Source organism: Leptopilina boulardi, unplaced genomic scaffold (genome assembly GCF_019393585.1).
Source record: "Leptopilina boulardi isolate dan_hultmark-lab unplaced genomic scaffold, ZJU_Lbou_2.1 LbouV2_30, whole genome shotgun sequence".
NCBI classification, from domain to species: domain Eukaryota; kingdom Metazoa; phylum Arthropoda; class Insecta; order Hymenoptera; family Figitidae; genus Leptopilina; species Leptopilina boulardi.
In genome coordinates this window covers 1518329-1532931 of record NW_026137863.1, presented here as the reverse complement: position 1 = coordinate 1532931, position 14603 = coordinate 1518329, and the positions used below count along the sequence as shown (strand labels likewise).

The following is a 14603-nucleotide window of genomic DNA, read 5'->3' as shown; positions in this document are numbered from 1 at the left end:
TTTATAATTTACAAAATTTAATTTATTTATTTTTAAATTCAAATGGAGATTTATTGAAAGATTTCCTTAAAATAATTTAAAAGCGCAAAATAGCTTAATAGTTTATTTTTAATTTGAATATTTTTTAAATACTCGAAATTTGAAAGTATTTTAAATATTGGACACAATTTTGGAGTTTTGGTGAAAATAAACAAGATTTGTTTTTTTAAAATAATTATTAATGATGTCAAAAGTATAAGAAGAATGACAAATATTCGGTGTTTATACACACAGTGTATATCGTATAATTTACTTTTTTTTTTCGAAATAATTATCGTTTAATCTATTATTTATTCGAAAATAAAATGTGTTACATTTTCAGTAATCACATTTGAATATTTTAAATTAGTTAAATTATAATTTAATAAAGAATTAAGCGTTCTTAAAGAAAATTTTCGTTGCTATTACAATTTTGTTCCTATTACAAATATATATAATATATATATTATATATAAATATAGAAAATATTTTTTTTTATTTCTGTATACACATAAAAATAGTTTAAAATTCACTTAAATGGATAATTAAATTACTTTTTAAAAATTTAATGTAAAAAATATAAAGTAAAAGTGTAACCAGACTTTATTAAATTATGAATTCGGTGAGAAAGATAAAATTAAATTTTAATTTCTTATTGAAAAATATATTTTTCTATTTTTTTTTTTTTTTCTTTCTACCGGAAAGATAAATGCAATAAAATTTGAAAGAAATGTTTAAAAATACTTATTCAATTATTTAATAGAGTTGCATTTACCTTATAAACAATTTTATAAACATTTTCTTTTTTTGTTTAAAATTTGTTTATTTTTTAAAATATTTTTTTACTAAACAAATAGATACTTTATACCCTATTCTCACTTATACTAAATGAATTGGAATTAGCGCATATCTATTAAAAAGAAACTTTCAAAATATACACAAATTTAAATATGAATAAATAATTTTAAATTTACAGACCAACGTTTTTTTTCGAAGTTCAAATATAAATTTCCTTTTTACAAGAACTTTACAATTGCGTCAGTAGATTGAATTCTATACACTGTATTTTATAATTAATTTTACATTTTTCAAATTTAAAACGGCTAAGGCATTTTTTTTTCTACGAAAAAGGCAAGAATCTTTTGTCAAAAATATATATATAAAAAAAAAAATATAAAATATTCTAAATAAAAAAGAAAATTTCTGTTAAATGAATATATAATTGAAAGTTTTTTAAACTGAATTATGGGGCAAATAACGAAGGCAATTACTCGAACCACAAAGGCAAGGTGTTTCGCTAATATTATGGACGGAGATATCAACTCCTTCCGCATAATTAAATGTTATCTCTTCACCTGATTCAATATTCCTACGTGCAAATAAACATATACGAGGTGAAGCTTTTTCCACACGTACAGGAACAAGACGACAATTCGATTCACAGCTGTGATTGCAGTAGCGACCAATATTTCCAATTAAACTTGGATCAATACACGTTTTTATTATTTTCTCACCGATATGTTCATTAACAATTAAAACATAGTTGACGCCTTTTTCATTTCTTTCAAATCTCTTTTTAGCTTCTTCAATATCAATAACTTCACCCGCATATTCACAGACAAATTGTCCTTTTTTAATGAATTCAGATGTTGAAAGACCAAAACCACGTCCCTCTGTCTTGATAATATTGAGACAATTTAATGGACCTTTTTGAACTAATCTATTGCCACAATTTTCATTACAATGACAATGGGAATTACATTCAATTATTGGTCCTATTTTTTCTTCAATACAGCCATTTTTATAATTTTTATTTCCAAATGCACAGGAACAATTTAAACACAATGTTTCACATGAACATCCATTAATGAATTCCGATTCAAATTCAATAAAATCTATTCCTGGTCCTGGTATATTATTTTCTGTGTATATAAGATCCATTGTTGGATGATAATATTCGTCTACGCAGTTTTTTACATCCATTATCGTTTGATCAGTCAGTGGAAGACACAATATTAGAGAATCGCTTCAAAATTTAAAGCAGCACAAAAAAGAAAATTTTGCTTTTGCTTTATATTATAACAAAAAAAAAAAAAAGGAATCCTATTGAAATGAGGTAAATCTTCAAAGTTTACTTTATTAAACTGACCTTGACAAGTCCCTTAACCGATGACTTTAATGATTCTAAAGTTTGAGTTGATGGAAGAGGAATTATTTTGTAACCAACGTAAATTACAAAACCCACTAATGTTGCTTTCACAGTGAAACGAATTATTTTACTCGATAGCGATCGAGGTGGAACTCTGCAAAAAAACATTTTTATTTAAAAAACAAAATTTTTAATTTATAATAATAATTTTTTAAATTTAAATTTCTTACATCATTATTGGTTGAATATGATTCATATTAACTTTTCCCCAATTTTGTATTATTCCTGGTACATGTCCCATTCCAACAACTCCAACAGCTCTTGTTGGAATAATTGTTTGTTTATTTGTTAAATGTGGTTGACAAGACAATTGAAGTGAATATGTTAAAAAGAGATCTCGCTCTTTTACAAAAACTTCAGCCAATAATGGAAATTGATCAGTTAATTCTGCAATAACTGCATCTAAATTTTCACGATTTTTACATTTTTCCACATCTTCTTTTGTTATTGAATCTCTTGATGATAATATTTTCCATCCACATTTAATTTTTTCCCAAAATGATAAAGAATGAAAAGCACGTTGCATTGTTATACTCAATGGTCGATCACCCAAGTGAAAAATACAATTTGGAATCTTTTTTGCCTTTTTGAAAATAAATCTTGGTTTAATGTGGGAAATATTTAGGAATTACAAAATTTAAAAAAAAATTTACCTCATTAAAAGCTGTGCGGAATTCGCTTCCTGGCGCCATTCCTAATTCTTTGGTCACATGCTTTGACATTGTTAAAAGAATTATAAACATTAATCCACTAGTAACTCCATGTTTCTTTATTGCAGCTCGAATATCTTCTAATTATTTAAAAAGAAATATTAGATATTAAATATTATTCTATTAGAAAAAAACAAAAATTTCTTTCAATATTCGATTTTTTAAACTTACCAATACCAATATCTTGTGCTTTTTTAAGCAGAGTATCCTCATCTAATTGAAGAGCTTGCATTCTCTGTTTACAAAGTTCGACCATCACTATATGAGGTTGTACAGCATTAATAATCTATAAAAAAAAATTATTTTTTTTTTAAATATTTTTAAATATGAAATATTTAAAATATGCATTTATTTAAGGCTGTTTCTATTTCGCCCGTTCAAGATAAAATCGAGTATCTGGAAGACGGGCGAGTATATTATTTCGTCCGCGAAATGTTTAAACAAAAACGGGCGAAATAATCAAAATACAATATTTAGCCCGCTAGGTATAAACAGCTGTTGTATATTTGTCTAATTAATTAACAAATAATTTAAATTTCTGTAAAATAATTATTATATTGACTTACTACTTTATTTTAAAAAGGTTGTCAAAAATTATGGTATCGAAAGTAGTTCATATGACATTCTTTATTTTGATTGTCTTCAATTTTATTTACTCGTTGAATTTAGAGATGCAAATATACAAAAATTTCAGAAATAGTCGATTTTTGAATTCTTATTTAAATTACAAAATTAAAATCCACAATTTTTATTACCAAAGTTTAATAAACAAAATTAAAAAAAAATTTTTAAAATGATTTTTTCAATTTTTAAGAAATAATTTTTTTGCAATTTTTTCGTCAACAATTTTTAAAAGAAAAATTTATAAAAAATATTAAAAAATATTATTAATTATTTGAAAAAATATTAATATTTTTAAATCGATGACGATCAATTTTAATTGTTTTCGACTTCAACATCGTAATTTTAATTAGTTAAATTTAATAATTATAATTTATAATTTTAATATTAGATTAATTTTTTTATAATTTTAATTATATTTATTTACCATTACTATAAAATATTAAATTTTTTTAATTATTTAATAAGAGTAATTAATACCTCTATAAATATATTAATTTTTTTTCCAAATACAATTTCTTAGATAAAATAATTATTATTCTTTAAAGTCACGTCTCAAAAACGTGTAAAATAAATATTTGAAAAATCTTCAAGTTAATAATTACAAACAAATTTTATGTTGCAAATATTCTCAAAACTTTAATTAATAAAATTTTTTGAAAAAAAACAGAAAATTATTAAAATTTTAAGAATTTAAAGAATTTTTAAGAACTTTTTTTTTATTTAAATTTCTTCTATTTTATTAAACCAAATACTCCAAAAGATATAAATAAATAATATTAGACCTATACTCAGAGGTCTTTTTTCTATCCATCTTATTTGTTATATTTAAAAAAAGTAAAATTATTTTTTCTCATTATCTAAAAAACAGCTGTCTATACTTAACGGACGAAATAACAGAAATGAATTAGTTCGCCCGCGACGGGCGAAACAGCCACTCCGTTTATTTAAATATTTTAATGAAATAAATATTATATACCTTAGAAACATCATTTTGACTTTCAACACTAAAATGTGCAGTTCCAATTAAATATAATTTCCCTCCTTCTGGTGTTTTGAGTATTGTAACTGTATCTGGTAAATTGTCATCTATGGATGGATCATATTTTGTTTCATAATTTGTCCCTGTATCACTTAAATTATCCTCAATATCTGACTCTATTCCCGAACCGATGCTTACTAAATTGAAAAATAGAAATTTTATATTAAATAATTATAATCTCAGTGTTGTCACGTTTTTAGGCTTATGTTTGAAAAATTAAAACAAATTTTTCACTTCTATTTCTCTAAATTTGGATTAATAAAAATTTATATACAAAATTTTATATAGCAAAAAAATTACTATAAATAAGCCTTGAAAAAATTCTACAAAACATTTCTTTAAACTCATTAAATTTATTTCTTAATTAATACCTTGAAATTTGGTATATTTTCTTTTTTTTCTATGATGAGCGGGCATTTTAAATAACTATTAAAACTTGTGTCTATTAAATGTCGATCACTAGTGTAGTTATAAAGAGTGAGGTCACTTAACTACATATTCTTTTATTTAATTAGTTGAGACTCAATGTTTCTTTGAAGCCTTAGAAATATATAGTCGACTTGTAAGAATTTTTTTTCATTCATATTTGTTAAATTACTTTCAAGAATTACGTTAATAAGAACTAAAAAGGAGTCATTAAAATTAAAAAAAAAAAGCTAATCTAATTATTTATAAATAAATTTTGGAATATTTCTTATTGCCAATTAAATTATAAACCATAGAATAATATATTTTGTAAAAGAAAAAAACTTACAATTTTTATATGTTTCAGATTGAATTCTCTCGTTTTTTGAAGAATCTAAATTTATTGATTTTTCAGGAATACTAAAAGTAAACATCCTTTGAGGATCATTGTACCAATTAACGAATGCACGTGATAAATTTGTTTTTTGTGAGTTGTCATCTTTATTTTCCATTTTTCGTTTCTATCCTATTAAAAAAAAGAACATTTAATTAGAACAACAATTTTTTTCCAAATATAGATTATTTCAAATTGTTAAAGAATTTCCTTATTTATAATTTAAAATGCGGAGATAAATATGAAATTACAAAATAGCCATACGGAGCTGATGTAAGTAACCAAAGAATTATTCCATATTTTCAATAATCGTAAAAATTAAAATTTTGCCTACAATTTAATAATAATAATAATAATAATAATGAATTGATATAATTAAACAATATTTGTATATATACTTACAAATAAATTAATTGCCAGGAACGAAGGTATTGTAGAAAAAATATTAAAGGTTGTGTTTTTTGAGGTAGATCAAATGAAAAATTAAATTTCATATATAGTTAAAATTTAGAAATAATTGTCTATTTGCTATACAAATATTTTGTGCCTCATACTAAATTTGTTATACAATGAATTTTATTATAAGAATGTTAAAATCTGGTAAGTATATAGGTTGGATCATGTCAGATCATGATGTGTCTCCTTTGATCTCTCTCTCTCTCTCTCTCTTTTTTTTTCTCTCTTTCCCAACTCTGAGTTTATGGCATATTTACAAACACAAATTGTCCCCATAGGTATAGTTAAAACTGAGTGGGAGAAATCCAATATAGCCGTAAAGTGGAGGACAATTTAGTAAAACGAAAATAAATTTCATTTTATAATTTTCTTGAAATTAAAATATTTATGCTTTTGAAATTAGAATAATAAACGACATATTTAAATTTATCCTTGATACGATAAACTAAGAAGTGAATTTGCCATATCCCAAATATCAGTCTCTTTTAATTCAACGAGAATGGCAACTTTTTTTAATAATTCTTTTAAATTTCCTTTTTCCATATTAATAAAAAATACAGATGAAAATACAATTGATGCTGCTAAAAATAATGCATTTGATTCAAGTAGAAAATTATTTTTATCATCAAAAAATGCCGTGGGAAAACCATCATGAGTTATTGTTTTTAAATTTTTATACAATTCTTCATGCTAAAATAAAATTTGTTTTTTTTTCTTTTAATTTTTCAAATAATCATTCTTTAATTTTATTTTAAAGACATATATTACGAAAAAATTGTAAAATATATAAATACTTACACAAATATAAGATAAATCCAAAAAAACTGACGCTGATTTCACTATTTCATGAGTATTACGAAGTCCACTTGCAGCCAATAAAACATCAACACAATTTTTTGTAGTATATATTGGCATTTTAAATTCAACTGATTTAAAAACATGAAATTCAGAATCCAAAATCATTTTGTTTGGATAAATTTTATCGGGATCGATTTCCTTTAATATATATTTTATCTAGACAAAAAAAAAGAGTTTAACAAAAAATAAAAAAAAATTATGATTAATATAGTTTTTTTAAATATAGAAAATGATTTTTAATACTTACATGAGACATTTTAAGATACTCTTCATTTGAGTCAATTTTACTTGCAAGTTGAATACATGAAAGAAGACGTAATTTCATTTCTGATTTATTTATTGATTCATAATCAATTAAATATTTTGTATTTTTATTATTCTCACGAGTATCAGAAATTTTTTTTACTTTAAAATTCACATAGTTTTCAAAAAGATGAACTGCTAAATATTTAACGTTTGCGTCAAATTTAAATTTTTCAATTACATTAAATATTACTCTTACATCGCTATCATGTACACCTAAATAGAAATAAATTAAATTAAATTAATAATTTTAAAAAATTTATAATTATAATCTTAAATCAATGTTGATTAAATAAAACAAATTATTTTTCTATAAACAAAATTATTCACCTATATTTGGAATGAAAAATTGTGATTTTTTCAAAATAACTTTCTCCTTTTCTCTAGATTTTTCTTGAAGAAATAATAACCAATCGTCTAAAAAAGGATCTAAAAACATATCGCATATTTATTGCAAGGCATTTGATATGTTTACAATAAAAAAAAAAAGTAAACAACTCTAATATTCATAAATTAACCTTCTTTTCTTTGCACAATAAATTTAACCCCCAAAAAAAAACAATAATAAAAGCTATATATTAATATGCTGATAAAAATTACTAATATAAAATAATAATTTAATAATTACCAATATAAGCACTATCGAAATCCATTTTTAAATTCTTAACCCTCTTTAATCGTTTTATGTCAGTTTCTTAAAGGTACGCTCACACTTCCAACACTATTGCAAAGAGGTTTCCCAACCCTGAACAGTCAGAGTAAAGCTGTTTCTACAACACCCCTTTTTCTTGACATGAAGGTCGAAAACCATGCGCGCACATCTTTTTTAATTTTGTCCACGGTGCTCATCATATTCTTTCTGACTTTTTCATGGGTTAAAAATCCTCCAAACCTACACATGCATACAATAATTATTGTTGTCATTACTCTGGTGTGTTTGGTCATTTAAAAATGGCGGATGCATGGTCTTCCGACACTACCTCAGGTTCAGAATATTGTAATGAATATTTTTCTGACATTTCATCTGAAAAATCATTGGAATACGTTATAGTTGGTCAAAAACCAAGTTTAACTCATCGTAGAAGTAAAAAGAACTTCCTTCAAAAATTATTTACTAGAGAGGTAACGAGAAGAAGGTTAGCTTCACTTTAACAATGACATCGATATACCCACTGTGCATATAATAGAGATTAAATTCTTTCACATATATATCTGTCCTACTTATGTTTACCAATTAAAATAAATTGCATTATTTCTTTAAATTAGTCAATTTTTAATATTTCATTATACAACTATGAAAATTTTAACTTCATTTTCTTTTTATCTTATACAATTTTTCATCTATTTTTATTTGCAAAAAAAAAAACCAAAGAATTAAGAAAATTTTATTATTTATAATTAAATAATATTTTTGTAGATAAGGGGCTCTTTTGCAATTCACAATAATGCTCCAGAGGAAAAATTGTTTTCCTACATTCCTTCATGGAGACGTTTACCTTTAGTATATGTGATTCCAAAATCTGCTCTTGAAGCAGGGTAAGATTTTATTTTTGCTTTTTGAGAAAAAAAAAATTCTAATTTTTATTGTTTTCTATATTTAATTAAAATTTTTTCCAGACATGTTGTTATGGGATTGACACAATGTGGTCAATTTTTATTAACGTATACCTACAATGTAGAACTTAGCGGTACAAACACAATTTATAAATATCTATTGCATTGGTGGGCATTTATGCCTAATCGAGTTGCACGTAAAGTTGCTGAAGTTACACTTTTTGGCAATTTTACTATTTATAGAGAACTTAGTATAGTTATAGCTCAATGGCCTATGGAAAGAAACAAGCTAGTGGTACATGGACTTTGGTAAGAATTCACAGTATTTTTTAAAAAAAATTAATTACCAAAAATTTCAATTTAAAATCTTTTTAATTATTTTTTAAATTTTTCATCTAAAATTTTTTGAAATTTAATAATTTTTATTATAATTCTTTTCAAATTCAATTATTTTTAATAATTCAACTGTTATTCTTTAAAAATTCAATTATTTTTTAATTATTTATACTGTAACACTTCAAAAATTCAATTATTTAAAGAATTTTCAAATAAAAACTCAAATTGAATTATCAGAAATTAAAAAAAAAAATACTACAGTTTAAATTTATAGAAAATTTATTTCAAATTTAAAATCTTCTGCAATTCAATTATTTAAAAAAAAAATTCGAAATAAATTATCTTGATAATATTCCTATAGAATTATTTTTATTAAGGAATTAAAATTAATTTAATTGTTATTATATAATAATAAAATGCTCGGTCTGTCCTTCTGTCCTAACTTTAAGTTGGCCTTTTCTAATTTCACGTGTTTTTTTGAATAGTAATCTTATGACGTGTCAAATTTTGCCAATTCTTTTTCTCATTTTTGCCAAAGTTGTATAATTGTGTTTACAAATTTCGGAATAAGTTTCTTTAAAATTCCAAATTCGAAAATTCAATTCACGAAGCTGAAGTACACAACGTTTACCAACGAAATTTTTTTTTTAAGTTGTATATTGATTCAAAAATTGTTTACAAATACAAAAAATTTATGATGAGAAAAAAGATGCGCCAGGAAATTTCGTACAAGATAGTAATTTGAAAAAAATTTATTTTTAAAAATTAATTTTTAAGGTACCAGAGGCCAACGAATACCTATTAAATATTAATTATAAAAACACAGGCCCCGAATCAACTTAAAGACACAAAAAGTCGTTTTAGTCGATTTAAATTCCAAAAAAAGTGGATTTGTTTTTTATTTTAACAAAAATATTTTACAGATTTTTAAATAAAAAATTTTTTTTTTTTAATAATAATCCTTTTCAAAGGGTTAAAGTTGAAATTTTTAGAAATAATTAAATTTCAAAAGATATTGTTAATTTTCAAACAATTATTAAATTTTACAGAACTAAAAATAATTTATCAAACAATTTTTGGAAAACATTTTTTAAATTTAATTGAATTTTCAAAGATTTAAAATTGAGATTTTTGAAATTAATTGAAACTTTAAGTGTTTTGTAATTAAAATTTTAGATGATTTCACTAAAAAATTTATTAGAAAATGCGGACAAAATACAATAATTTGAAAATCATTTTTAATTGAAAAATGGTTTCAGATAGTTGAATTTTCAAAGAATATTATTAAAATAGTTAAAAATAATTGAATTTCCTTAGAGTTATAATTGAAATTATTAAATTTCAAAAAAAAATTTTCGATGGAAAATTTTAGAAATAATTAAATTTTAGATGCTTTTAAATTCAAATTATTGAAAATTCAATTAATTTTGAATTCAAATTTTTGAGAATAATGAAATTTTATTTGATTTTAAATTTGGAAAATAATTGAATTTCAGTTCATTTTAAATTGAAAATTTTGGGAAATAATTGAATTTGAATTGAAATTTTTGATAATAATTTAATTTAAGTTCATTTTTAATTGAAAATTTGGATAATTAATTTTGAATAGAAATTTTAGAAAATAATTTAATTTTATTTCATTTTAAATTGAAAACATGGTAAATAATTAAATTTTAAATTGAAAATTTTGGATAATTATTGGATTTTTAATTGATTTTGAATTAAAATTTCGGGTAATAATGTTTATTTTGAATTGAAATTTTTAAAAAATAATTCAATTTTATTGTGATATTTTTTTTTAAATTATAAACAATTGTTAAATTTCATAAAAATTTTAATTGAAAAATAATTTTGTTACAATTGAATTTGTGATGTATTTAATTAAAATTATTAAAAATAATTAATTTAGTGAAGAATCATTTTAGTTCAAAATTTGTTAAATAATTGAATTGAAGAAGATCTATATTTTATACTAAAAAAATGTATTTTATTTACATTTTTTTTCAAATGTAAAAAAAAATGTCGCATTTTATTAAAATAAGTCGATAAAAGTCGTATTTTTGAAAAAAGTCGTATAATCCGAGGCCTGTAAACATATAATTTTCATTATTATCATTTAATATATAATAATATTCTAATAAATTAAATTATTATTAATAATATTAATCTTTAATTTCTTTATAACAAATAATGAAATACTCAATTTGGCGCGCGTTTAATTTTGCTAGTATCTAATAACATTAGTATTTCTTTTTTTGCTCCTTAAAGTCGATCCAAGACCTGTAAATTTTATTTTGTTTCAGTTCTCATTGGCTTAATCTTCAGAGAGTGGACAGAGCATACTTAACAATAACCACAGTTCCGTCCTTGGATAATTGCAAAGAATGTTTAAAAGTCGCAGCATCTTATGAAGAGGAAGGCGAAGGTTTGTATTTTTAAAAATTAAACAAATTTGTTTATTTTTAAATTTATTTCTCTTTTTTTTTATAGATTTGGCTGCAAATTGGGACAGTTGTGTTCGTTGCAATTGTCTTCAACATGGCTTAACAGTACACACCACCTATGAAATTCTCTCTCCATTTCCAAGATTTCGAGCTGTAGTTTGTTTAAATTATTCAAATCATGTGGTAGTAAACACAGGGAATTTCCTTCATATTCTTCGTGTTGACATGGACAGTTCTAAAGTAAAACAAAAAAATATCGACAAACAAGAATCAAGAATTTCAGATATAGTACAATTGGATGTGAGTGACGTTGAAGAGTCCGATGATTTAAGAGCCGAACGCTATGATAGTTCTTATGAAAAAGGAAACACACCTGAAAGTACAGTGGACCAATCTCCAAAATGTGAATCAATTGTTGAATATGATTTTTGCGTTGACGTTAATAAATTGGATGATTCACGTGACTTATCGACGAATACCTCAAACGATTTAATTTGTGATACTAAATATATTAATAATATAAGTGTTAGATTAAGTGAATGCATTGATAATGCAAATGAATGTGAATGCGATAAAGATTCAATATCAAGAATTGAACAAGCATCCTCCGTTCGGGATAAAATATTACAAGATTTTTGCGAGGATATGTCACAGGAATTAAATATTGGAAGTGATTTAATAACACTTGTTAAACATCCATCATGTTCACCTCGTTCAACACCACAAAGATTACCATCAAATTTCAAACAATCATGGATATCACAAATATTTAATCCACCTTCTGATATTTTACGAACACGAAATTCAGAGTCTAGTCATAAAAATTTACGCTGTCAAAGGCCAAAATCACCACAACCTGGTGTCTCTCATGATGCATCAATTGTTTGTATTACATCGATAAATTCGCCTCTTCATACTTTATCAATAAATCCCTCGCCTTCATGTTCGCCGAGATTAATGTCTCCTCCAGTTACTAAGTCTTTCCGTCATTTGAGCCCGAGGAAAAAAACAAATTTACAACCATCTTCAACACCACCAAGAACAAGAGCGTCACATAAATTAATTTTAGAAGCTGAAAAAGCATATGAATTCACGGATGAAGCTCAGGAAACGTGTGAAAAACTTAGTTCTTTTAGGAAACGTAGATTGGCGGACAAAAAATATGAATTTTGTGATGAAGCTGAAGATGCGGAGAATATTGTTCCTTTTAAGCATATCAGAGGACAAACAAAAAATACTGATTGTTCAATTGGATCACCGCACAGTGAAACAGATGAATTGAATACAACTCAAGATATTACTATTTTCACAGATGTTCAAATGATGGACTCAGGTATTGATTAATTTCATTAAATACTTTACGTTTTACTTTACGATTTTGCAATTAATTTTCTTTTTTTCAGTTGAAAAGAACGTATTAAGGCCACTTAATCAAAATCAATTATCGAATGGAACTCGCGACAGATCGAATAAAAATTTGTCATCCTCGTCAATGGTACCTAAAGGTGTTATTAATCCTGTTATAAAATGTACAACACGTTTTAAAAGAAGTTACATTGAACTCGATGATGAAATGATATCTGTAATTACAGATGTTGAAGGTTTGAATTTCTTTTTTTTGTCGAATTTAAAAAAATACCGCCGAGAAATTAATTAATTGTTTTTGTTAATTAGATGATGAAACTGGAGGATATGTTAGCTATCAATGTGTTTTGCCCATGAATGTTCACGGATCAGGTTATGCTCAAATGCAAATGATTAGCAACAGCAAAGCTGAGAAAAATGTAACTATTAAATAATATATCTACAATTTATTCTTCTATTAATATTTTGAAAAAAATTTACAGCTAATACCATGTGTCTCAATAAATCAATTAAGTTTCGATATTGAAACATTTTCACATCATATTGCGGATTGGATTTGTAAAATATTTAAAAAAAAATATTGGTACTGCAGCGATTATGATATAGAAATAATCAATGTTTGTGCATTGACCGGAGATATTCTTTCTTTATTAATAATGAAGATTCAAGCCAGTGAAAATAGTAATCAAGGACAGAGGTAATGAGATTTATTTTAACAATAACAAAAAAAATTGAAATTAAAAATTATTTTTTTTTCAGTTCACAAGAAAGAAAACAGTATGAAGCTTGTTGTAAATTTACGTGGAATATAGACACAGGTTTATATAAAGTAACACATGTGTTACCAATGGTTGAAGTAATGCCAGATTGGGTAAAACCAAATTCGGTAAAATCGCCAACTGGTCGAAATCCCATTTGGAATCCTACTCGACGATTTGCTCCAAAATTACGAGAAAATAATCAACAACCATATGCTCGTACAGTACGATTTTTACACAACGAAATGACATTAGCAGGTAAATAATATATTTATTAGAATTTAATTTTTATTGCGTTTAATTAAATTTAACAAATTTTTTGATAATTCTTCAATTTCAGGTGAATCAATAAGTAGATTACAAGATTTGGATAATCTTGTTGAATTTTACATAACACCAATACCAGTTTTCACCAGTAGTATTCTTTAGATAAAAGATACTCATTAAAGAAGCCTAATTTATTGTAAACGAAAGCTAATCCCTTTTTTTTTAACAATGCTTAAAAATTAAGCAAATGATCAACGATGTAAGATGAATTATAAATGTTAGGTGAGGAGTAAGAAAAAAAAAAAAAAAACATAGAATTTATTCTTAGGCACAAGGAACGTAAGTGTAAAGAAAGTTCTTAATGTCTTTAATTAGATACATAAGTATTAGTTATGAAAATTGTAAATATTCGCGTTGTATACTTTTTAACATTTAATTTTTACAAAAATAGAAAAACTTAAGTTGTTCTATCAACAAATACAAACTCTGCAGATTGATTTCTGCAAAAAAAAAAGAAGAATGAATTCATTCAGATCAAAATTTTATTTATCTAAAGACATTCAGAAAAAAAGGATTAGATAATTTTTAACGTGATTTATTTTAATAAATAAAATTGTCAAAAAAAATGTTTGTCTCGAAAAATAAGTAAATTAGTACTACTAATATTTAATTTCGACTGATTTAGTACATCACAAAGATTATATTTTAAATTTTTTTTTTATAAAACCGCAATGTGAACTATTCCGATAGGTCTTTTTTTATTTTTTTACTAATTAAATTCCCACAAAATAGGCATACTACTTTGTAATGTATGCTGCTATTCTATATCTATAAATAAATTTGCAGTTTAAAGTAATAATTGT

At 24.1% G+C, this 14603-nt stretch overlaps 4 protein-coding genes across 6 annotated transcripts; 1 reads left to right on the top strand and 3 right to left on the bottom strand.

The window, feature by feature from the left end:
* Positions 1–284: 284 nt before the first annotated feature.
* Positions 285–2001, bottom strand: LOC127282506 (histone-lysine N-methyltransferase SETMAR). Its single transcript, XM_051306776.1, has one exon. The coding sequence runs from the start codon at positions 1999–2001 to the stop codon at positions 1252–1254; it is 750 nt and encodes a 249-aa protein (XP_051162733.1). The 3' UTR covers positions 285–1251.
* Positions 1902–6023, bottom strand: LOC127282502 (traB domain-containing protein). 2 transcript variants are annotated; one of them, XM_051306772.1, is made up of 8 exons: positions 5802–6023; positions 5355–5531; positions 4538–4737; positions 3109–3223; positions 2881–3017; positions 2398–2810; positions 2168–2321; positions 1902–2044 (listed from the first exon to the last, which is right to left on the bottom strand). In XM_051306772.1, exons 2-8 carry the CDS (start codon positions 5515–5517, stop codon positions 2012–2014), a joined length of 1215 nt encoding a protein of 404 aa, XP_051162729.1. In that variant the 5' UTR covers positions 5518–5531; positions 5802–6023; the 3' UTR covers positions 1902–2011. The 2 variants fall into 2 exon arrangements, with proteins under 2 accessions (XP_051162729.1, XP_051162730.1); XM_051306773.1 differs by lacking the exons at positions 5355–5531; positions 5802–6023 and adding an exon at positions 4972–5104.
* Positions 6024–6183: 160 nt separating this feature from the next.
* LOC127282503 (cyclin N-terminal domain-containing protein 1-like) lies at positions 6184–7751 on the bottom strand. The gene is made up of 5 exons (XM_051306774.1): positions 7645–7751; positions 7347–7445; positions 6961–7232; positions 6654–6869; positions 6184–6545 (listed from the first exon to the last, which is right to left on the bottom strand). The coding sequence occupies exons 1-5, from the start codon at positions 7667–7669 to the stop codon at positions 6282–6284; spliced, it is 876 nt and encodes a 291-aa protein (XP_051162731.1). The 5' UTR covers positions 7670–7751; the 3' UTR covers positions 6184–6281.
* Positions 7752–7885: 134 nt separating this feature from the next.
* LOC127282500 (uncharacterized) lies at positions 7886–14314 on the top strand. Of its 2 annotated transcripts, none has more exons than XM_051306769.1 (10): positions 7886–8138; positions 8434–8552; positions 8634–8879; positions 11210–11331; positions 11397–12683; positions 12754–12951; positions 13025–13134; positions 13198–13412; positions 13475–13731; positions 13814–14314. In XM_051306769.1, the coding sequence occupies exons 1-10, from the start codon at positions 7968–7970 to the stop codon at positions 13900–13902; spliced, it is 2814 nt and encodes a 937-aa protein (XP_051162726.1). In that variant the 5' UTR covers positions 7886–7967; the 3' UTR covers positions 13903–14314. The 2 variants fall into 2 exon arrangements, with proteins under 2 accessions (XP_051162726.1, XP_051162727.1); XM_051306770.1 differs by having other exon boundaries at positions 8007–8152.
* Positions 14315–14603: the final 289 nt, after the last annotated feature.